Source organism: Varanus komodoensis, unplaced genomic scaffold, assembly GCF_004798865.1.
Source record: "Varanus komodoensis strain SLA01 unplaced genomic scaffold, ASM479886v1 scaffold37, whole genome shotgun sequence".
Classification (NCBI taxonomy): Eukaryota; Metazoa; Chordata; class Lepidosauria; order Squamata; family Varanidae; genus Varanus; species Varanus komodoensis.
Window position 1 is genome coordinate 8,368,608 of NW_025335889.1, and position 25,806 is coordinate 8,394,413.

General features: G+C 41.9%; 1 protein-coding gene across 1 annotated transcript in view; it reads left to right on the forward strand.

Annotated features, from left to right (window-relative positions):
- Window positions 1–25,806, forward strand: part of PTPRT (protein tyrosine phosphatase receptor type T) — a 530,461-nt gene that overhangs the window by 355,134 nt on the left and 149,521 nt on the right. Inside the window, exons 10-11 of the mRNA XM_044440227.1 lie at window positions 1,417–1,618; window positions 3,926–4,028. Of these exons, the coding sequence (XP_044296162.1) occupies window positions 1,417–1,618; window positions 3,926–4,028 (305 nt within the window). The remainder of the gene's footprint in view (window positions 1–1,416; window positions 1,619–3,925; window positions 4,029–25,806) is intronic.

A 25,806-nucleotide genomic window follows, 5' to 3' on the forward strand; every position in this document is an offset into this window, starting at 1 on the left:
CACACATTATTTCCAAATGAGGTTTACCCCATCTCCCATGAATGACATCAGGATAGGTCAACCAAAGAGTGCATTGTATACAGAATTTGAATCAGACCCTAATTTGGCACTTCAAAATGGTCAAATTCTGCTCAGATTGATTTGCAAGCCATCTACTTTGATATGGGTTTGACACCCAAGTCATGAATTTGAAAGTTGATGTTTTGTGCCTCCCATTGACTATGATGAGAAACCAAAAAATATACCTGTACATTTGTGAATGTTGTCAGACATAACTTAAATTTGTAGACATAGTAACCCCTTAGGAGGTAATTACTCCTTACATTTTGTGGGGGTGGGGCAGGCTCAAGGGTTTTTGTGCCATGCACTCCTATATGTTGTTTATATTTTGTCAGAACTTAGGAAAGTTGCACATTCTTAGGAAAAGGGTTGTCCACATTTCAGATTAATAGGTGCAGAAAGGTTTTGTACAAAAGAAGTCTTGATATTTAATACCACTATGCTTGTGGTGAACCATTCTTCTGAAAATTACAGACAACTCAGAGATGGCTGTAAGTACAGAAAGAGTAAGAAATTCAGGATAGGAGCAATGGAAAGGGAAGGGGAGTCTCCATGGAAAGGGAGTCCTCAAATTGGATGGATGGAGGGGTATGATTATCTTTTCTCTGCCCCTATTGTTACTAGGAGCATTATATATGAAACTGAACTATATTATAACGGTGTCTCCAAGAGGAAGAGTAGCTGAGTTTCAGAAGGACAGGTACAGAGGCTAGGGAGCTATAATGATTGAAATCTAAGACTTATTTTCTCCTAGTGAAGCTAGGTGGCATTGGAAGAGTGGCCATTTTATAGTCCCACCATTGCTCTTCCTCCCAAGCACAGTGATTGGTAAACTCTTGTAAAACCTGCCCTATAATTTGAAGGTGGTTGTATCAGTCATTCAGCTCTATTCTTTCCCTCCCACCTCCCTCAATATTTCCAGAAAACAAGCAAAAAGATGCTGTTTTGGAGATATACCTTCTTTCTCAAAGTGGAATTGTGAATGAAGTCTAGTGAGGGGCAATTTCAGTTGATTTCCTGGGAAATACTGGGAGCAGTCCAATGGGCTCACTTTGGCTGAGACTTCAAACTTCAGCCAAACATGTTTCACATCCATAATCATCATTATATCTTAAGTGTGAAAACTGGTATATAACATATGGAGAGAAACTCCTAATAATTAAATGCAGAATGCCATTATTTTTCTAGTTTGAATACTAATTCAATTCTAGGTTTATATACTACTTTATATTTTAAGTGTTATTGCCCATCATTGTGGTCAACCAACAAATACTTTTATATAATATTTATGGGGAAGTGAAAATAACACATTATAAATTGCACAGGAATGTTGACTTTCTCTTTTTTTTATTTCAGATTACATACAAGGCTGTTGGTTCCCTTGATCCCACTGCTGACCTATCCAACCAGAGAGGAAAAGTCTTCAAACTCAGGAATGAAACTCACCATCTCTTTGTAGGGCTATATCCAGGGACAACCTACTCTTTCACTATCAAAGCCAGCACAGTTAAAGGTTTTGGACCTCCCATCACTACACGGATTGCAACTAAAATTGCAGGTAGTACACTTCAGTGTAAAAAGAGATAACCTGGTTTCTCTTTTTATCTGAATGGACCAAACTTAAGTTAGGACTCTCTGAGGAATCTACTCCACTGGCTTTTTCTGTGTAAAATTCTCCCACCTAGACCACCTGGAAACAGGTGAAGACATCTGATCATGTACACTTTCTGTTCAGAAATCCACATAATTAAGAATTTGCAATGCTTTCTGCAGAACAGGGTAAAAAAGTCTGTGTGCATATAAAACATATGTAAGCAATGATCCGTACATTTCAAAATGCATACAAATAAGCATTAATTGAACGATGTATATAAAAATGCAAAAAAAAATCTTTGCAGATTCCCCTTCACCGTGTCATACCATATGTCCATATGAAACAGGCATGGAATAGGCTTGGAGGTGGGGAAAAGGGGGACTATCTGGAATTGGATTATACAGGTCTGCAACCCGAATTTAAAATACTTAGACTTTTGGTCTAGAATTTTAAAGAAAAGTTAGCAACTATAGCACTTTTTGCCATTCAAACATTGCTTCCTGGATTCATTTAACATAAGCTAGAGATTGATCCTGAAAGATGCAAAGCATATATTCAACCACTGAGGGGTTTTTTTTTTACCTGCTGAGGCACCTCACAGTGAAAGTATGCTAGATTTATGATGAAATTAGGCTGTTTGATGAAAATCACTTCCAATTCACCCAGAGAGGTGCTATCGTACTACCACTACCCAAGACATTGGGTACTCTGAATGATTAGTGACTGCCATATAAAATCAAGCATGCACAGCCTACTCCCTGTGCCCCTTCATTTTCTGCTCGATAAATTTTGTGAACAACATTTGGGAATTTATTTTTCTTGAGTATAAAAAGAGCATTAAAATTAGTTTTGGTCCATGCGGTTGTTTTGGAAATATTGCTGTTTAGGACAGTTTTTTCAAGACTATGAATTCTGATTCTCTGTTTGGCATTTATGCTAATTACTCCCACTTACGGTAAACCTTCTGGTAACAAGAGTCATGATGTGTTTAGTATCATGCAGGAAACTCTGGTTCCCATGGCATCCCTTGGTTGGTATACTAAATACCATTGGAGTAGCCATGTGAATAGAAAGAAGCTTGTGCTTGGATCCCAAACAGTACGGGACAACCACACCTGTCAGGCTCACCTGTTAGAACACTTGTAAACATTGGTCATCTGAGTATACATCTGATTTTTTTTTAAAAATTGAGCATTCTCTTTTAAGGCCATTGCTTTAGCCCTAGTAAACATTTACAGTATATATCACTATGTAACCCTATAAAAAGTCTGAGAGGAATTTTCTCCACCTCAAAGTCCTCTGTAAGCTAGCAACCATGACCTATGTGGTCGCTTATTTGCAGCTCTGTTTGTTTGTTTTTCAAGTCTCCCAAATTCAACATGTGGCTTTGGGGTTTGATGTGAGAATTTCCAAAATAAATAGAAGGAAGTACTTCACAGATTGAATAGATAATCGTAGAAACATAGAAACAGAGCGAGTCAGAAGGGGTCTCCTGGGCCATATAGTCTGACCCCCTGGGCCTACCATGTGCATGCCCAGCCTATTCTTGAACTTCCTCACCCGTGGGGCTTCAACCACCTCTGTGGAAGCCCATTCCATGCCCTATGGGTCCTAACCATCAGGAATTACTTCCTGGCATCCACCTTGAATCTTGGTTCCCTGAGCTTTGCTCCACTTGGATGCGTCCTGGAATTCACTTCCACAAAATGTAGAAATGGCCAGCACATTGGATGGCTTTAAAAGGGTATTAGACAAATTCATGGAAGATAAGTCTATCAGTGGCTACTAGTCCTGCTAGCTGTATGCTGGCCCCAATAGCAGAAGTAGTATGCCTCAGTATTCTGGTTATTGGAGAATTGGGCAGGCGGGTCCTGTTGTAGTCTTATACTGCTTGTGGGATCCTGCAGGCATCTCTGGCTGGCTGATGTCAAGAGATCAGTGCAAGTCAAAACACAAAAATCACAGACTTAGTGGAATAAAAAACCTTTCTTCTATATCTCTTAAACAGTACATAGGAAAGTAATTAGAATATACCATGCAAACATTATATCTCTTGGATCCTGAAATATGAACAGCTAGGCAAGGAACATTTGAATTAGGTCTAGCTAATTGTTTTAAAATAGCAACCCAAACTCCACCATCATCCAAAGTAAAGTGTTCTGGTGACTCATTTGAGTTTCAGCTGCTTTGTTGAGGTACGGCGACTAGCTTCAGACCTCATGATGTTCCAGGGAGGAGAGCTAATGCATGGATCTCTCTGTTGCTCCCTAGCTCCATCAATGCCTGAATATGATACAGACTCCCCTCTGAATGAAACAGAGACCACCATCACAGTCATGCTGAAGCCTGCACAATCTCGGGGTGCCCCTGTCAGGTAAAAAGTTCCTTTTCATTTGGTATCTCCAATTCTTTCTTTTAGAAATATTCCACAAGATACACAGGTTCAGTTAGGTTTGGTTCAGTTCAGTTTTAAGCATCACTAATGTCTACCCTGCCTTTCTGTGTAAAGTTCCTGAAATAATTCTTGCTATCAACAAGAATTATAGCAATATAGTAAAACAGTAATAACAAACCTACTGTAAAACTGTTACTAAATCAACAATAAGCACAGTACAACAACAGGTAAATTATAAAACAGCAAAGGAGAAATAAAATAGGAAAATGTATATCATTCAATTAATCCTAAGAAAGATGATTCCATATTTAGGGCTGAATAGGTTAAAAGTTAGCCAGAGGTTGGGAAACTCCCCAGAGACTCTGAGTCTTCCTGGACTTTGCCTACAATTACCTTAGATCAGGAGAACCGACAGAGAAATGATTGTAGTTCAACTCTCATCTAGGACCTTAAAAATTCTCTTTTGGGGTCACTTGCTTAGTTCTTTTGGGAAAGCAATTGGTGTCCAGAACTTGGACCAAATGTTAAAGCCACTATCTACATCTGTACACAGCCCCAATTTTACATTTAAGGCTACAGAGGTATTCCTGCAGAAACAGGGTCTAGCCTGTATTGCATCTGAATATGATGGACTTGGTGCACCTGTATTTGGAACCATGTATACAATTCAGTGATAGCATTAATCTGCACCAGTGCTTTTGCTGACTACTCTTAGCATCAAACCACACTCTTCAGTTATGGGTGGGGTCCAAGGGGCTAATGAGATTTAAGAAAATAAGCCCTTGAGTACTCGAAACACTTCACTGAAAAGCTCTTGGCAACATGACTGAACCAACAGACTTAACAGAAATTATGCTATCAAGAGATCAGTGGGAGAAATGCTTTGCTTTGCTTTGCTTTGCTTTGCTTTGCTTTGCTTTGCTTTGCGTTGCTTTGCGTTGCTTTGCGTTGCTTTGCGTTGCTTTGCTTTGCTTCGCTTCGCTTCGCTTCTGACTGATATTTGTTTGAGAAATCAGGGTGGTCCCTTAAACATCACTTCAATCCTGTGGAGTTTTCATGAAGAACTTTGAACTCTCCAAAGAGTTCAGCTTTGTATTTTTTCCTGAGATTCTATTATCTCAAGGATACATTGAATGCAAACACTTTCAATTTTCAGAAGTAACTACTTTGACAGTTGTCAAGATAGGAGCTCAGTTTTTAAGTTGGGATTTAGAATAAGTTAAAAGCTTATTTTGGGGGCTGGAAAATATACAGGTGAAGTCTATCTACCCATACTTTTGTGGCTTGGAAAATAATTTTAATCCCTTCTATTTTTGCAAATTATGGGGTCATTTTTATTATTTAAATAAATAAAGACTGGGCAGCAACAGGCAGCCCCTGCAAGGTGCCACCAGAGCTCCTTAAATGGGCTACTTATAGCTTGATGAGGAGTTTTTACAATCTGCAAAATTTAAAGGAGGGAGAAAAAAAAGAAAAGAAAGAAAACCTGCTGCAAGCCACAGTTGGTTCATGGTCATGGGGAGGAGCACTCATGCTGCTATGATATCCCCAGAAGAACCAAGAGGGGAGGAGAGGAAGGAGCCAGGAACCCAAGATTGTTTGGGGCCTGAGGCAATTCACCCCCACTGTATGGCTTATGCCACAGTAGGAGTTATCATGCCATGTTGTCAGAACCTGCCCATTATTATTGATCGTTATTTGCAAAGGGATATTAGATTGTCAGCCTGCTTAGCTGGAATTCATCAGTAGGTGCAATTCTATTGTCTCAAGCTTGATTCAGGATGAATGAGTTTTATCACAATACATGTGCTTTGCCTTACCTAGTACCACGCAGTTTGTGTTATAATCCTCAGAATCATGCTGTTCATAATGCGACTTTTACTGTGGGCACGGTGTTTAATTTCCCCTCTAACCTTACTTTTCACAACCCACCCCCCACCTACCATCCAAGATGCACTATAAACAAGGCAGCATCCCAGGTAGCAATGTTGGGCACCTGTAAAGGTCCTTTATCCCAGAACAGAGCAGCCACCAAGAATTCTCTGCTGTTCCTCTTCACAATTGCAACTATCCTCTCCTTCTTCTCCATATAACTGCCCTCTTGCTTCCTGGGCCTCTCTCTTTTGCTAGCCAGTGGTAGCAATTATGAGGGAGAGGTTGAAGAACAAATACAGCTGGGAACAATGGCAATTAGACTTAGTGAGGAGAGTGGGCTGTGGGTGTCTTGCAAGCAGTGACTGTATATAAATCTGAAACTTTGTATAACAATCCATGCATCTGAAAAAGTAGACTAGTATATGATAGGTTATATTAGAATTAGAGAAGAGTCCTAAGGAATGGTTGCTCAATAGACAGAGGGATCTGATGATGGGACAAAGGAGGAGGAGGACAGACATGAAAATATATCCCATTTCTCATTTGCCATTACATTTATGGCTGGATGAGCCTCTCGGACTCAGAATTTTTTTTGGTTTTTAAGGCATACTATTTCATGGTGGAGAGGGAGAGTGAAAATAAAGGCTTCCCAAAGCCCTTGTCAAATCTGTAGAACAACCTGAGCCCTAACTGTGAAGAAAATGTGATTGTTGCAATAGACTTGCACAAATGGAGAAGCATAGCTGAGAGGATTCAATTGTTTCATTAAAAAACATTCTAGTGGCTTAAGAATTCGCATCACATTTTTGTAAAATTCACTCAAAGGTTTTCATAATGGGGTCATTTTTTCACTGCTGAAAAATGCTGGGAAAAGCATGGTAAATGGGGCTTTAAAAAAAAGGAAGAATAATATACGAAATGAAATTACAACACCTAGGACAGCATGTGGTAAAAATGAAATACAAAGCAACAAGAACCTCTGTGTGTGTGTGTGCGTGCATGTGTGTGGACATTTTCCACTCTCCAACAACACATAAGTATCTTATTGATAGCTGATTGCATTCTTACATCTAGTATATGGGAAAATTTTATATTTAATGTAATCTGTACAGGCCATCAGCCTTACCATTTTTCTAAAAAGGAAATATATGGGTTTATATTGGTTTTTATTCATCATTTCTACCTGTACCACTGTTTTTGTTTGTTCCTAAGAACCACAAATTACAAAAGCATTTCTATAGAAACATGAGAACATATAAATTCCTTTTTGAAGGTCATAAATCTCAAAACCTTAAATATATTTCTAATCTAAATGCTTCCATACAAAGCATTTTTCTCCCCATTTATCTCCTAAAACCTCACAGAATAACTTGTTGTAATGAACATAATTACTCTCTCCCTTTGAAAGCATTGAACGGAATGAAACATTACCTTAACTTTCTGCCATTGAAATCTATGTCTGTGTAAAGTGGTAGCTCTTGTATGAATTGTGTCAAATGCAGTTACTGGGACTCCAGGGCATGTGGAATTACTAGCAACAATGGATACTTGACTTATCATTATTCTCTGGACCCCTGTGTGCACACATGAAATCTCCAGGGCTTCCGTCCTATGTCCTTTACCTCTTGAAATGTAGTTCATCCCTGCCACAACTGCCCCTTTGCTAGGTGAGGCAAAATGGACTTGTTTGCACATAAGAACAAGCCACCAGGGCCCAATTTCTCCTCAGGGTTTGTTGTTGCATCTTAGGCATTATGGGTTAATCCCCCATGAGAGTTATTATTGTGCTAGCCACCATCTCTAAAATGCAAGTCATCGAATGAACACAACATAGCTTGTGGTCATGTACAAACCAGCCAACTTGGGTTGCTGGGGTGGTTAACAAACCACCTATAACCTTGAAACAGGCCACGGTTTTTGAATGTTTTGTTAACCAGCTTAACAATACACTTTTGGCAGATTCACGTGTGATAACAAGCCAGGGTGTACTCCAACCATGACTTGCATTTTAAAAATGGCAGCCAGCACAGCCCCTGTTCCTTTGAAAAATTAACTCACAGAGTTTTACAACTTGTGTATGAATCAGGTCAATTAAGAGTGTCAATGGTAAAGCTAAGGCTGAACCTTTGGGCCAAAGTCCAAGGTCTCACAGTCTTTTGGCACTGCAAAGAGTGGGAGCTGATAAAGGCCATGGAAACAGACTCCGGGTCAGAACCTGGGCCATCATGGGCATCAGAATCCTGTGATGTTGATGCCAGTCATTGCAGCATCTATTATTACGGTTGCAGTAGCTGCTGTTGCTATAGTCCATACTCAGCCTGCTGGTCATGCATTTTCATTATGCTCCTTACGTTTCATTAGTTTTACTCTAAAACTAAAGGGAATTGAGAGGAGCTCCAAAAGGATCTCTCCAGACTAGGAGCATCAATATGGCAAATGCAGTTCAATGTAAATAAGTGCAAATGATGCTCCTATAAAGCTCAAAATAATGTAGTGCAATGAGTCCCACTAACAGAAGGATCACCAGCTTTCCTGCCTTGGTCTGATCCAGTGTTGCGCTTATGTTCTTATAGGAGAGCACCATATTATTCCTATAGTCATGAAATTGTGATTTAAATGAGTGTGGAATGCAAAATTGCATATACCTTCAGTATTTAAACAATCAGGATGGCAAACAGTTTTGTGTTTGATTGTTTACTGGTTGCCTTGATGTATCTGATATATCAAGCATACAGAAGCAATGGTAAGCATGGGAGAGTAGTGTGTATGGGAAAAAGCATTGTTAGTTGTTAGTTTAACAAATTATTTTATATATCTATCTGTCCATCCATTCATCCATCTATCTATCTTCTATAGGGCCCAATACCTGAACCTCTCTGAGCAGTTTACAACAATCCATTAAAACATAATTTAAAACATACTGCATTATAAAAACAATCCGTTAAAATACAACCTAAAATAGACCACAGTATTAAAAAATGCAAGGGGGTGAAAAAAAGTTGCCGTACAAAATTTTAAAACCACATTTAATTCATATATATAATTCCAATAACAATTCCAATTCTTAAGAAATATAAATCCTGAATGAACCTGAATAAGCAATTAACGAAGCCCCAGTAAACTAATTCAATGTCCAGCAGTATAGAAAAGATGGTGCCAGAAAGATAGTAAGGTCGGTGTCAGAAGGGTCCCAGTGAGAAGTTTGTTCTATAACTGGAGAGCCACTGCTGAAAAGGCCCTTCTCCTTGTTGCAACCAACTGAGCCTTCCTTGGGGGTGGCAGCCAGAGGCAGGCCCCAAAGGTTGATCATACTGTTTGAGCATGTGTGGCCCTAAGCTGTGTAGGACTTGATAGGTTTAAACAAGTACTTGCAATTGGGCTCCGAAGCATATAGGCAGCCAGTGCCAGGAGGCCATGACTGGGGTTATATGATCAGGCCAACTGGTCCTTGTTCTTTAGTCTGGCTGCTGCATTTTGCACAAGCTGCCACTTCCAAAAAGTCTTCAAGGGCAGCCCCACATATAGTGTACTGTAGTAATCTAGTTTAGAGATTACCAGAACATAGATTACTGATAGAATATCTCTGTCCAGATGTGGACCCAGCTAGGCCACCAGTAGAAACTGCTAGAAGCACTCCAAGCCACTAAAACCACGTGGCCTCAAGTGACAAAGACGGCTTAAGGAATACCTCCAAACTATGAACCTGCTCCTTCAAGGAGAGTGCAACCCCATCTAGAATAGGATGAATTATCTCCATCCAGTCACAACTGTTCACTCAGTCTTTTCTGCTTGAATGCATGATGACAAGGAAACTGGTAGAGGCAGCAGGCTGGCAAGGTGAAAAACCAGCACTCCCACTCTTGTTGAGACAGTCCAGGGCTGCTGGTCAAGGCTGAAGTCTTCATGCCTTCTAAAGGGTTCCTCCTTAAGAAGTCAGATGAAACCAAAGTATCCAGTTGTTGGCATCTCAATCTAAATTGTATCTGTGTGCAATGGATAGGCCAAAACTATTTTTGAAAACTAGTTGGGTGGAGTGTAATGCCATTCCTGACTTGGACTAAAATCAGGAAGCTGTGATGTATAGTTACCAGAAAGCCAGCTTATAAACCCCTGTTTCACCATTCCACAATGTATTATATATAGCAGTAGCTTCAGATATCTGGTTCTTAAGTGGTCTGAATGTATAAGAATAATACAAGAAGTGGATAACTCCTAGTAAATAGTATTTTGGATGTAGTATTTAGTATTTTGGATTACCTCCTTGAGGTAGTTTTTGTATCAGATGTTGATTTTGTAACTACAGTTGTAGATCAGCTTAAGAATGAACCTAGGAATACATTGTGGAGATTTTTATGTAAAATAAAATTGGTATTCGCTACTGATGAGGCATGCTGGAGAGTACTTAGTGCCAGAGCTGGTTTATTGTAAAGCTCTCCATTAATATTGAATACCTGCTTTTTTCTCTGTTTGTCTTTTGTAGAAAAAAAAGCATATTTTCTCTGTAAGCATTAAACAAAATACATTTGCAAGCTACAGGTAGGAACCTGGCTACACAGATGAGCAGATAGTTTGAACAAAGTATATTTTTTCTTTTTCTTTTCTGCCTACTAAGATGCTCTCTTAGTATATACTTTGGGGCTAATGCGAGTTGAATGGCTAATGTGCATAACAGTCATTGTGCATATTCAACACTCTTTATGGAGAGCATGAATCTAATTTGTCCACGAAGAAAGAACTGTGTACATTTCAGACCATTGTGCATAATCCCCAGCAAGCCATGGGAGGAAAGTAAGTATCTTGAACTACATTTTGTATATTCTTCAGCCATTGTACATTATCTGCAATAGGCCTTAGAAAATATGCATAGATGACAAACTGCAAGACTATGTGAGGAGAGACAAGAAACAGGGATTGCCAAGGCTGTGGGCAAGCACTAACATTTTGCTAGTCACACTGACCATCCATATGACAATGGACAAGCCCCCAAAATTGTCTCTCACAAGGGCTTTCTGGGATTGTTTTGTAAGATGCACACAGCTGGATCAGACCAAAGGTCCACCTTGTTCAGTATTCTGTCTGCCACAATAAAGAGTGAGAGCTCTCCTAAAAGGCCACAAGCAGAGCAGGGCAGCAAGATACAGGGAAGCATCTTCGTGGTCATTTCAGGGAACTGCTGTGAATAATGATACTCGGCGGATTTCTTCACTGTGAATTTGCCTGTATTTCCACATCCTGTGGCTGTGAATGTGGTGCATTAATTGTATGTGGTGTATTAATTGCTTTTTCTCCATTTGCTGCCAATGAATGTCATTGCTGGTTCTGGAATTTTAGTATTCAGAGGAAACACTCAGGAAACAAATGAGCTCTGTACACTTATGGCACACCAGTATAACTTTACAATTGTATCATTTCCCTTTATCTTTGTATTATTCTTTAAGCTACAAAGCTAGAAACACATTGACCTTAATTTTAAGGCAAGTGCTTTCAGCCACTTAATAATCTTAGTTGATTTTCTGTGCACCATTTCCGGAGCTGGGGTATCATTTTGAAATTGGATGGTGTTCCAAGTGTGGCTCACCACAGATTTATATAAGAGCAATATCTTACTAGCTCTTTTATTTTCAGTTCCTTTCCTTATACTCCCTGGCATGACATTTGGGCTTTTCAGTTTGGGATAGCCTGCCAGGATAGTCACCGTCCTCACTAGGGCCATCTGTAAACTGGCACATCTCATTGCTCCCCTCTGACTACAGGTCATTTATTAAAATACCAAAAGGAATGCCCTTTGGAGATTCCCCTGCAGAGAATTGATCAGCTTGACAACAAAGTCTCTGACTAGATTTGGCTCCACGCTTCTTTTCTTGCCGTACATCCAGGCTACTTGATACACTATGAACTGCATGTGTTTGAGCCTAAATACAAATGGAGAGGAGGATGACTAAGCTCTACGTTTGCTGCAGTTGACTGAGGCATTTCAGAACTTAATTATACCACAGGTATATAAATTACGGAAACATGTTAATGCTCCCATGATTAAAATTATAGAGGGCCTAATTGAAAAAGCATAAACTGAATTGAAGAATTCCTAATTATAGTTTGCTTTGAGGTGTTAATTTCCCTCCATAATGCATGCATAATTCTTGGAACTAGAAAAGGGGGCTACTGCATTAATGCATGGGTTGCAGATGGAATGAGGGGATTGTCATAAATGCACAGCAAAGAGACAAAGGAAACCATTGCAGCAATTACGGTATTTCAACCAAGAGTTTTCTGCCTATCTAGTAGTTCCCTGTCTAGTAGTTCCCTAAAAGCAAAAGCTAAGACTTCACAGAGAGATTAGACATGAATTCATCAAATCCAATTGGTATAGTTCTTACTTTTTCATATTTAAAATGAGCTTTGTGTGTAGACATTTCTTGGAAAATTGTAAATATATGGACTTACTTCAAACTTATCAGTGGCTGTTTTAATACAATGCTTAAAAAGAGACTATAGCCACTTCTCTTCATTTCTGCATAGTGCTTTCTAATTTGAGACTAAGATTTCTTATGGAAAATTCCCATGTTCTTATCTAGAATGTATGTAGTGGTATATAAAGGATGAAGAGGGCCGTGAGTAGGGTTATGTGCTCCATTCTAGTCCTAAGATCCCCACACCTAATGCTGGTGTTGAGTCTTGCAAGAAGTGCATTTCTCCTTCCCTCTAGAAACAAGTAGGGTGAGCTGGTCAGGAGTGTTTCACAGGATGCCAGAGTATCTTCAAAATAATGTGTAGGTTCCCCCTCTCTCTTTCAATTTGCATGTGTCAGGAAAGGGGGAAAGCATGTTTCAGTGGGTAGGGTGGGGAAGAGACTGGAGAAGCCAGAGCATGAGCTCTCCTGAAACCTCTTCAGTCTCATTCACACCCCCTTTGAAACACCCCGGCTAGACTGTCAAAAAAGCCTGTCTACTGAAAAATGCAAAGTACAAAGAGAGGTAGGCAAATATGCCCAGGGCTCTTCTCACTCTGCATAGGATGCTTGTAGGTCTGTGAGTTACAATCATCAAGGGTGCAAGCTATAGGTTTGTAACCCTAAACACTTTTAATAAAGAACAAGCACAATTGAACTTAACAGGGCATAATTCTGAGTAAGCATGTGTAGTGCAGTGCTGCTAATGTGATTTACATATAGTTCTAGCAAGTTTCATTTCGTGCAGTGTTTCACATGTATGCTGGGAATAAAACATTACATGAATCATAATACGCAATATATATTATTATATCAAGATCACCATGTTTGTCTTTGCATATTTATAGCATTGAGTGAAGAAGTTACAAAAGAAATAAAGGACCTGAAAGTAGGTCACATCATGAGAAATCAGCTGAGGTACTTGAAATACCCCTCCTCAATTCTTGCAAGCAGAATTGGAGTAGGCTGCCTGCCCTGGTGCTACTCAACCCCCTCCCTGGCCTGTGGGCTTTCCAAGGGGGAAAAAATCTTACTCTGGGACTAGTTAATAGTTTCAGGCTGAACTACAACTGTTATCATCCTCAGAGTACAAACAGCACTAGTATTTTAAGCCCCACAATCCCATCTAAAAGATGGTGCTAAACCTGTTAAGAAGCTAACAGTAGCATCTTATGTTTTCAAGAAATATGGGGAACAGGAAAAGGCCTAAGCATGCAACTTAGAATGTGTCAGGCAAGCTAGTGGGTTGGGGGACTTAGGGAATTGGTATTCACCCCCTGAAACTGGTCTTCCAAACATCAACACTCCTCCAAGGCATTTTTTCCATGTCAAATCTTTCAGGTTCAACAGGGGAGAAACATTTGTCAAATAGCTAAGCAAATTGCATGACAATCTAAAATCTCTACTTTTTCTTTTGGACATAAACTCAAAGTGCAGCTGAGACTTAAAACAAGCTAAGGTTTCAAGAAAAGTGAGCTAGCTCATAGCATGCAGAGAATTTCATAACTTTTAGGAGCAAGCGTGTTGAGCTGGTCTCTCAACTTTTCTTACTGAACTAGAATTTAATCAAAAGTCCCTTTACTTAATCTCTGTAAACCCTTCCCTAAAAGCCTTAATAATCCTAGGAAGTTCAGAGTTTGGGACTGGGAGTAGACAAACTGGGTTTTTATTGTTCAGTTCAGAACTGCACATCTCCACAAATTCCTTAAAAGCTGACTTGAGAGGCTTTTTGCATCCTTCCTTCTTTTGTTCAGGACTTGGGCAACAGCAAACAAACAACCACAAACAAGTGTGATTGAAAGCACAATGAAAAGACGGGTTGCTTTTCAACAGTAAGGAAAACAAAACGGAAAGTAAGATCAGCTATGCTGATGATATTTCTTATGGAAAAAGAGGAAAAATAAACCCAACAGTTTCCTTACATGGAATATTTACTAAGTATTTTGACCACAACCTGTACAGAATTTCATTCACTGAAACAAATTCACCGAGGAACTGCTGTGCTGAATTACAGCCACCCTGTTTTCCTTATGTTCGAAATACAGGAGAATTGCCACTCCTGCCTATATTTCAAATGTTGTGCGCATGTAGGAAGTGTCCAGGAATTTCCATACATAGTCACAAGTCAAACTGTCCCTTCATGCTTTCTTGGAAGGTGGTAGTCATTCAGATGTTTTGGTGTACATGTTCTGACTTAGTGACCCGTATGCCCTGGCACCATTTCAGATGGACTCTAAGCATGCAGAAAGTTGCATCACTGTTCTTAGATGCAAGGAAGCTCCTATGCTTAGAATCTGCCTTCATATTCACACTGAACATGGAAGGTCAATATAGGACCAGTGTGTACCATATTCTAGATTTCTGTGAGGTACAGATTATGTGATCATAATTTAACAAGCTGTGTGGATGACATATTCCAGCATAACATTTCCATGTGTATTGATCCATATGAATAATAACTTAATGCAGCCTCAGGGGTCTTGGTCTGTGGATTTTAATCTCTTTGTCTTAGAATCTTGCATACAAAATAGCACTTGTCCTTGGATTTTTCCTTGCCACTTGGAAAGGAAGCACCGAAGAAGCACCCAAAATGATTTGAGGAACCCAGCCAACAACAACAACAAAATCTGCTTAATCTTAAACGACATGATCACCTTTTTGTTGCCCTGTTTTGCAATTCAAATGAATTGCAAGTGGTTTCCAATAGGAAAGGCACCTCTAAAGCCACTAACATTGCTTCTCTCACAGTAGAAGTCATTGCAGTACGCAAGTCATCTGTCAGCAACGAGTAACATTAAACTGGAAAAATAGAGACCAAGACAAGTAACTTGTATGCTGAATCTGCATTGCAAGATAAGTCATGGTTATGAAGGTACTGCAATATGAGAAAACACAAACTTGAAATGCCCACGGATACTTTTTTTTTTTTTTTGAGGTAATACTGATGGAGAATGGTGCGGCAGGCAATTTTACAATAAACTATTAGCACAAACCCACACACACATATTCCTATCTCATGTCTATTTTCAACCCTGTAGGCATGTTCATTTGAAATAGAAGTGTATGTGTCATGGGCAGCAGGATCACATCCCCTGGGGTGGGAACAAGATCAAGTTTCCTGGCCATTTCATTCAGGGCACATGTGTAGATGAAGGATTTTATCTATTGCTGTTTGCCAGCTGAATGGACCCAGCTGGCAGAATGGTTTTGCCTTTCCCCTTTGGCTCTCTGTGCATCCTCAGATCTGCTCTGGAAGGTTGGAAGACCTTTGAGAGCAGATTTGGGGAGGAGGGAGTGCAGCAGAGAGATAGAAGAGAGAGATAAAGCAAAGAGAACTCACATTCAAGCAAAAGTGCTCTATTAGTGCAATATTGGTTGGAGCCCAGTACCTTTGTTTATAAAGCCAAATCCATGCAGGATTTTGTATGTGCAATGTATAGCATCCATTTTTCAGGTATATTTAAATTTTAAATATTAAAGTTAGCAGAAAACTTGCGTATAAAAATTTGCCCCTGTACCTTATAAGATAAAGGGTATTGCAGGTCAATTTGTAGCTTGTTATTGTATAAATCTTTCAATTTACAAAATAGATAGACGTAACTTCACACCTTCTATTTTTATTTCTTTTAATCTCAACTGATCCTAATTTCGATCTGTCATTAACCGGTACTATTAATTTATTACATTGAATTCAATGTAAGGTTAGTAGGACTATACAATTGTCAACTTTCTTTGAAAGGATGCCGCGTCTCACTTAAAAAACTCTGCTGCCTTAATATCTTCATGTAGATTGATTAAAGATAGCAAAAGAAGCAGAAAATTGTATGCAGGCAATTGCTCTGAAACCTTGTTACAGTCTTCAAAATGGAAATATGAATAGTATTGCTGAGCATCTCAGAAAAAATAGTTGTTGCATTTATAACTAGATTTCTGATATAATCCAGGTTTTGAAATGTGGAAAGCTCTTTATCGTTACCCACATAACAACCTCCTTTAGCTTGAAAGCTTCTTGTCTGATTCTTGATAAATTCTAATTTTATTCTTGAGAGGTTTTTTGGATTAGAAGAGTATTTGGACAAGGAAGGGAGTTGTCTGTGAAATACAAGTTTTAAAAAACAAATTTAGAATATTCCTTCTCCTAAGTACTGTACTGTTTAACTCCAAATGGGGCTATTTATTTTTTCATGTGTTCTTAGTGACTCCATCATACATTTTCTTTCAATATTTTTAAGATGACTGAACAACTAATTAAACAGTCATCTTAAAAGCCTAAGCCAGCCTCTGAAGATGAACAGTTTGTAAAATCTGTAGAGGCTGGTTTGAACAGGACTTCAATTCTATATGGTTAGCCCTGCAGGCTGCTTAACTTTCACAGCCAAACTAATTTGTCCAATTTGAAGGATTATAACACAGGAATATTTCCTACAACTGGGAAGCCAATATTAATTTAGTAAAACATTTAATTGCAATTATTGTTTTTACTGTATGCGAGGGCTTGTCTAACAGTAGTGAGGTTATGCTTATTATTGGAAGTGTTTGGGGAACAATTTGTACTTGATGCCTTGGTAATTAAGACTAATATTAACTGAGATGTATATTAAATTAGTTTTCACTTGTTCTTGATTTGTACACTACACCTCCAAAAATGTTTCCAACAACATATTTATCTATGAAAAATGTACAAAAGCCTGTTTTAATTAATAGACAAATGTGTACATTTTTAAAATGTGCACAAATGATACATGCTGTTCATGAAAGGGTATATGAAATGGATGTACATGTACTCCAAGTACTCTTGGATGGAACAGATTATCTAGAGCCATTTCAATCAGGCTGTAGGTTGAGGTTTGGGATGGAGTCTCTCTTGTAGGATGACCTTTTCCAGGAGAGGGACAGGAGGAATGTGACCTTTTGGTTCTCCTGGATCTGTCAGCAGTTTTCAGCACCATCAACCATGAAGTCCTTCTGGACAGGTTGGCTAGGTTAGGAGCCGGAGGCACCACTCTGCTATGGTTCCATTCCTATCTGACCAGCCATGTCCAGAAGGTGGTGCTGGGGGACAGTTGCTCTGCCCCGTGGTTGATGCACTATGGGATTCCTCAGGACTTTATACTGGTCCCATCCTGTTTAAGGTATACATGAAACTGCTGGGAGTGGTTATTTGGAGGTGGGGCCTGAGGTGTGATCAGTATGCAGTTTCTGTCCTGAATCACTCCCTGAAATAAACAATGTATTGGATGAAGGCCAATACATTGAAGCTTAATCCAGATTAGCTGGAGGTGCTGTCGGTAGATGGTCTGTCTGCTAACCAGTCCTGGATGGGGTCACATTCCTCTGAAGGTCAGAGTCCTTAGCTTGGTCCTGAAACTATCACTTGAATCTCGGGGTCTCGGTGGCCAGGAACACCTTCTTTCAGTTAAGATAAATGCATCAACTTCAGCCTTGATTGGACAGATAGCCTTGCGACAGTTGCCCACACTTTGGTAAGTCCAACTCTTGACTGGACTATGGTAACACACACTACATGGGGATGCCCTTGGAGATGGTCTGGAAACTTCAACTGGTGCAATGGATACTCTTAGCAAATGGGCCTCTGCTTCTCACCTTGGTACCATGACATGTTCTGCTTCCTGGTTCATACAACACAGCACACAGACCATTGTTTCTATTCATGGTTAACACCAAATGTACCATGCTGAAATTCCATGACAGGGTTGATCTGATGACACCAGACCAAAAAAAAAAAAGATTAAAAAAACAAAAACAAAGCACTGTTGCTTGCCATGTTGTATGAATGCTAACATTGTGTCTACATGAATGACAGTGATAGTGTAAGCTTCATTGTTCCAAAATGACATGTTTTGTTGGAGAAAATAATAAGTTCACTGCTAAATAGGACTTAAATACTAGGAGGATTAATTTTCCAGAAAGTATGCAGCTCCATTAAACAACAGTTAGAATTATATTCATAAACCAAAATAATGGCAGAATGAAGAAATTCTGAGCCTATGTACACTTGAGTGCAGCTGCAAAGGTTGCTGTACAGCTGTCTTTGAATGAGGTCAGGATTGCTGCAGAAGCCACAATTCCTATGCCTCCCTTGTTTACCCCATGCCCATATTGGATGTATATATAAGCCTGCAAGCAAACATGCTCCCGTACTCTTCATGAGCTTCATTTTTCTCTTGTTATTTCTGTCATTTAAGTAATCACAGTTCCTATTTTGTGTTTTTGTCCGCTCTTTTAGGAAAGCGTACGCCATGCACTAATAAAAAGAGACAGTGATTGATGTCAGTGTGTGGGCTAGATGTTTGGATTCTCATACTTGCTTTAGCTGCCATCCTGTTGTTTTCGTCAGCAAAATTGGTGAGACAGTGCTAGAAATGTTTTAAGCCTGTCTTTCCACCACAACAAGCTTCTGAAGGCAACTGGAATGATGGGTTACCGGCTGTTCCCAGGCCCTCCATCGATCTCTCCTGTCTAACGAGACAAAAGAACAGCTTCATATGGACAGCTGAGGGCAGCATATATGAATAGCATGATGAGAAGTGAAGTGGCTTGCAGTGATACCTTTCTCTTTGTCAAATGGATGACGAGTCTCAAGACTCAAATATGTCTGCTATTGTCTTGTCAGTGGCAAGCCTGAGAGCTTGAGGGTTGGCAGAGGCAAGAAGGAACCCTGGATTTGGATGTTCCATAGTCCTCTCTTAAGAGTGAAGAATTGAATATGAAACCCTAGTAGTTGGCATGTGGTCTAAAATGTAAAATAAAATAATAGTAAAGTATGCATTGACCCACCCAGAAAGCCTGTAACCCCTAGGGAGCCTTTTTGACTAATGGGAAAGGAAAATAAATAAATTAATAAATTGAGGCATGCTGCATTGGACCAAAGACTTATCTAGTCCAGCAATCTGTCTGCACTGTGACTACTGATGCCCACAACAAACTGGGAACACAAAGACACTCTTTTGTTCATCAGCATCTGATATACAGAAGTGTACTATTAAGATAAAGAAATCACTGATTATGCAGTGACAAAAAGGAACTCTATGATTCTCTCCCGTATCATTTCTCATAAATCCCAACAGAAACTACCATTAGATGCCTTTCCAGTCTTTGGACTGCAAGATATGAATCACTTGGCTTTTATGTGTGTCTTCTGATTCATATCCACTTTTTAATAGGAGGCCATCTGAGAAGTTTGCAAGGTTTTACAATCACCTTCTGAGCTTGGTGTGTTCCATTCTGCCCCCTGTCCACCCATTTCTCAGCTCTCAATATGTGGTATGATTCTTTGGTAGCTCACTTATTTATTTATTTATTTATTTATTTATTTATTTATTTATTTTAAAGTATTTATTTATTTAAAGTATGTTGCAAAAGCCTCAGGACGGCTCACATAGATAATACTCCTTAGTGCCTTAGAACTTAGAATGGGTGAGAGGTGTGCGGGATAGGGCGGGGCTTCGGGAGTGCCCTGTGGCCTTAAAGCACCGGCGGCAGCAGGGAGAACCAGTGTGCCGGACGGGGCACACCTCCCCCGTGCTGCAGGAAGGACCTTCACGCGCCACCAGCTGCACGCTGCCACGCCGCGCTGCCGACAGAGGCCAGCACCACCGGCCAGGACGCAGGGCCGGTTCCGGTTCAGCCCGCCCCCCCACACGGGTGAGAGGCGTGCGGGACAGGACGGGGCTTCGGGAGTGCCCTGCGGCCTTAAAGCGCCGGCGGCAGCAGGGGCCAGCGGCCAAAGGGCCGGCGGCCGAAGGGTGATGGCCAAAGGGCGGTTGCCGCCGTTTGGAAACCGTTCGGGGGCCGAGTGGGCAGCTGGACTGGCCAGGGGCTTTTGTTGAAATTGGCCCGCCGGCCGTTGAATGTTAGGGAAGGGGGAGTTTTTAACTGCTTTTATAATTTTATTCTATTTTAAGCTGTTTTTATGGAGTCGTCCCTGGCCATGTCGACGTTTATGTTTCCTGGGGAGCGCGCGGGCGCCGCCATTGGCGTGGTCTTGGGCAATGGATGTAACAGCGGTGGGGGCTTAACGTGTCCGCGTAGAAGAAGGAGGGACAGATGGTTGACACCTATCCCTCCTTCTGGTTTTGCCCCCAGCCAGAGGGTGCCAGGTAGTTTTGTCAACCGCCCCTCGGGCCTGACGGTGCTGCTGCTCAATGCCAGGTCGGTCAATAATAAATCTTCCCTCATCCATTACTTAATTGTGGATGAGGGGGCCACCCTGGCTTGCATAACGGAGACCCGGGCAGGATGGGGAGATGTTGCCCTCTCTCAACTGTGCCCGCCCGGGTATCTGGTTCAGCACTGTTCACGCCCGGAGGGGAGGAGGGGTCGCTTTGGTTTACCAAGCCTCCATCTCTCTCACGGGACTTCCGGTCCCTTCGAGACCAGGGCTGGAGTGCCTCTACTTGGTGTTGGGTGACCGAGACAGATTGGGGATTCTTTTGGTGTACCATGCACCCTTCTGCCCAACAGTCTCCCTGCCTGAGCTGACGGAGACCGTCTTGGACCTGGTGTTGAGGACCCCCAGGATGTTGGTCCTGGGGGACTTCGATCTCCATGCCGAGTCCGGTCTGATTGGGGCGGCTCAGGACTTCATGGCCTCCATGGCGGCCATGGGGCTGTCTCAACATGTCTCCGGCCCGACCCATGAACGTGGACACACTCTGGACCTGGTTTTCTCTACCAGGCAGGAAGAGGGTGCTCTGAGGGTGAAGAATTTATGCTTGACTCCCCTGTCGTGGTCAGATCACTTCCTGGTGAGGTTTGTGCTTGAGAGCAACCTCTCTCTCTGCAAGGGTGCGGACCTGATTGTGTGGGTCCGTCCCCAGAGCCGGATGGATCCGGATGGATTCCTGAAGGCCCTGGGGGAGTTTCCGGCTGACAAGACTGGTGCTCCTGTCAAGGCTCTGGTTGAACTGTGGAACGGGGAGATGACCAGGGCTGTGGACACGATCGCTCCTAAGCGTCCTCTCCCACCAGGCAGAGCCCGCTCTTCCCCTTGGTATACACCTGAATTGCGGGCGATGAAGCAGGTTGGGAGACGGCTAGAGCGTAGGTGGAGTAGATCACAGGATGAATCTGACTGAACACACTTGAGAGCCCACTATTGGGCCTATGCTGTGGCGGTGAGGGCAGCGAAAAAGAGGTTTTTTTCCACTTCCATTGCCTCCTCACAATGACGTCCGGCGGAGCTTTTGCGAGTGGTGCAAGGCCTGGTTCTCCCGGGTCCTAAGGAAGATCTGGTTCCACCCTCAAAGGCCCGCTGTGACAACTTTGCCAGGCATTACAGGGAGAAAATCACTCAGATTCGTCACGAGCTGGACACCACTAATGAATCAGAGGTTTCTGGGGAGACGCCAATGCTGCCGTCTGGTCCAGAATTATTGGATGAATTTCAGTTATTGCGGCCCGATGATGTGGACAAGTGCTTGGACGAGTACGTCCCACCACTTGCCTATTGGACCCTTGCCCGTCTTGGTTAATAAAAGATTCCAAGCACGGGATTGGAACCTGGATCTTGGAAGTGGTTAACGCTTCTCTGAGGGAGGGTCGGGTGCCTGCCCCTTCAAAGGAGGTGGTAGTCCGACCGGTCCTGAAGAAAGCATCACTGGATCCAGAGATGGCCACTAACTATAGACCTGTGGCCAACATCCCATTTCTGGGCAAGGTGTTAGAGCGGGTGGTGGCGGGACAACTCCAAGCACTCTTGGATGAAACTGATTATCTGGACCCATTTCAGTCCGGCCTCAGACCGGGGTACGGTACTGAATCTGCCTTGGTCGCCCTGTACGATGACCTGTGCAGGGAGAAGGACAGGGGGAGTGTGTCCCTGTTGGTTCTCCTGGACCTCTTAGCGGCTTTCGATACCATCGACCATGGTATCCTTCTGGATAGGCCAGCGGGATTGGGGGTCGGAGGCACTGCTTTGCAGTGGTTCCGCTCCTATCTCAATGGCCGATTCCAGAAGGTGGTGCTGGGCGACTATGGCTCTGCGCCATGGCAGCTATGCCATGGAGTACCACAGGGGTCCATTTTGTCCCCTTTGCTGTTTAACGTCTACATGAAACTGCTGGGAGAGGTCATCAGGAGGTGTGGGCTGCGGAATCATCAGTACGCTGATGATACCCAGCTCTACCTCTCGTTTTCCACCAATCCAGGTGAGGCAGTGGCTGTGCTGAACCGGTGCCTGGCCGAGGTAATGGGCTGGATGAGGGCCAATAAACTGAAGCTCAATCCAGACAAGATGGAGGTCCTGTTGGTTGGAGGATCGGGCTTCGGAGAGGGTGGATTTGACCTGGTCCTGAATGGGGTTTCACTCCCTCTTAGGGACAAGGTCCACAGCTTAGGAGTGCTCCTCGACCCAGAGCTTTCATTGGAAGCTCAGGTGACAGCGGTGGCAAGGGGCGCTTTCCTTCAGCTTCGGCTGATTAATCAGCTGTGCTCCTACCTGGAGTACGACTGCCTGGCGACGGTGACACACGCACTGGTGACTTCCCGCCTTGAATTCTGTAACGCGCTTTACGTGGGTCTACCCTTGAAGACGGTCCAGATACTTCAATTGGTTCAAAATAGAGCTGCCAGGCTGCTGATGGGGACGGGGCGTTATGTTCACATGACTCCAGTCCTCCGTCAGCTTCACTGGCTTCCCATTGAAGTCCGGGCCCAATTCAAGGTGTTGGTGTTGACCTATAAAGCCCGTAACGGCTTGGGTCCTGGTTACCTGAAGGAGCGCTTACATCCATATATGCCCGGCCACCCCTTGAGATCTGCGGGAGAGGCCCTTCTCTGGGAACCCTACGTGAAAGAAATTAGGAGGGTAGGTACTCGGAGGAGGGCTTTCTCTGCGGTGGCGCCCAATCTATGGAATGCGCTCCCCAGACAGTCCGCCTGGCGCCATCGTTATTTGTTTTTCGGTGCCAGGCGAAGACCTTTTTATTTAAGCGTAATTTTAATTGTTAACAATATTTGCTTATTTATCTGGCCAGGGCGACTTCTTTTATATTTATATTGTTATTTATTTTATATTGTTAATTTTATATTGTTATTTTTGTATTTTATTGTATTTCATTTTGTGCTGTGAGCCGCCCCGAGGCTTCGGCAAGGAGTGGCATAGAAATGTTTTAATAAATAAATAAATAAAACTTTTCACTCTGCCCCATTTAATCATTTGTCAAGTTCTGCTTTTTCTCAGCCCCAAATCTTACCAAATATGCAAAAGTAGTGAGTGCCTTTAGGCTCATCCATTTGGTGTCTGCCTGGACCTCACAACTTTTAATGTTCTAAAAGCAGAAGTTGGGAGGACTCAAGTGGAGGTTCCTGGGAAACTTCTTTCAGGTTAAGAGCTGCATTTGCTGTTGGACAAGTGGATGGGCTCTACACATTCAGTGAAACACTCATGCGCACGCGCACACATGCATCATAGGCAAACTGCAGGATTGCAGGGGTGATGGTGGGGTCTCTCCTACCACCAGCAAACCTATCAAGTGCTTCCATGCACAACCCTGCTAGCAGCAGGCATCTGACCTGAGCAGGAATGAACCATGCAGCTGGCTCACTTTTTAAGACAAGGATGAGCACAAGAGGAAGTCCACAAAGGTTAGGGGGTGGCTTCTGTGGGGCCTTGTTGCAAAACTAGTCTGACAGTCCTGCCACCTAGCCCTTAAGCAGCAGAATCCATCCTGGGGTGAAGACAGACTCTTTCTGAAAGGAAGGGATGGGAGATATTGAGGCATGGATCCAACTGTTCACATGGACAGAGGCTTCTCCCTCATCTCAAAGATAATGTGCTTTGATTTGTGCTGCTTTGTAACCTGTAGCACTTGAATACAGGTGCTTCAAATGTTTTGTCTTAGTCTACTGGAGAGGGAAAAGGTAGATAGCGAGAGCCATGTCTTTGTCAAGTAAACAGGTCCTTTTGGTTGTGTACTGTTCTTATTCTGCTGTTGCTGTTTTTATTGTATCTTAATGTTCCGTTTCAGTCATGTTTTACTTATAGTATGCTTCCTTGAGTGCCAATGTTCTTAGTAGAAGTCGTAGAAAGGTGGGGTGCAACCCAAACAAGCAAATAAATATTAAACTTCTTGATAGATAAACCTAATCTGTCCTTCATATACTTCATTTCCATCATTGTTGAGTGAGATCTACACAGTATGGCATCCTGTTTATATAAGGATTGTCAACTTACCAAATGTTGACATATAATAATCCATGTAGCTTTCAGTTTCTTCATTTGTCACTATCATCACTTTATTTGTATGTACCATTTCCATGGTAAAATGATTTAGAGCAACATCAGAAAAATGTGCACCATAAAATATAGCATTTCAAGATATTTCTCTAAAACAAGGTCATAATAAAATTAAATAATAATACACACAGAATAATGCAAATGTCACATTAACTAAAATTAGCTAAACATCCAAAAATAATTCATGCTAAAACCAAACGTAGAAGAAATAGAAATAAAAGAATGTATGCATAGATATCAAGCTGTAGAAAAGTAGTAACTTTTAACATCCATGTGACTCTATGGGAGTAAACATCCTGTGAATTTTGAATCTGAACCTTAGTGCAGGATGGTGGCCATAATGGTTTTGCCTGAGGACTGATATGCTCTGAGCAAGCACCTTTATGGAATGCAGCCCAGATATGCTTGTCCAGACCTCATTCCTAAATACAACATTCACAAACCATGCAGAAATATACTCTCTCACACACATACAGGCTACCCTGTGAGTTGGCTTACTTCCTTTTGGAATTGGAAAGGTGAGAAAGGTGAAAAAACTCCCTGGAGAGTGCTCCTTAAGTTGACAGTCAGCCACCCTCTCTTTCTTCTTCAAGCAGGTGTAGGTCAGAAGAGAGTACCTACTAGAAACCTTTGTGCACAAGATGGGAAGGACTGGCTGGCCAATTTGGCCTGTAAACTGGAAGTTTCTATCCCTGCTATTACTGTATGTGTTCAGGTTCTAAAGCTGTTTCTCAGGAAGACGAAGTGAGTCATGACACACGCTGCAAATAAGCTATAGTTTCTGATGATTCTGAGAATACTTACTGATGAAAGGGCACAGGTTTTGTATGGTCAGTTTTCTGAAATACAGTGGTAAGGTCTGTATTGGCTAGAGTGTACAGTCACAGCAGCCTGATTTAGGCATCCATCCTGAACAAGTGTCAGCACAAAGTTCCTGAGAGCACTCATGAAGGTCTACTGCTCACATCCTCACACATGCCAGTCCTGCTTCTTCTACTCCTGGACTGCATGTGCTCAGGAAAAAGATTTTTAAAGGATTCTGAGAATGTTCGTTCTTCTTTGCTTTTCATTTGGTTTTACAGTCTCTTGCGATTCATCCCTTGACCCTGGAGTATGGAAGTGAAGTAGAATCATCTCATGCCCCTTCCATCTCTGCATTTATATTTTATATCCAT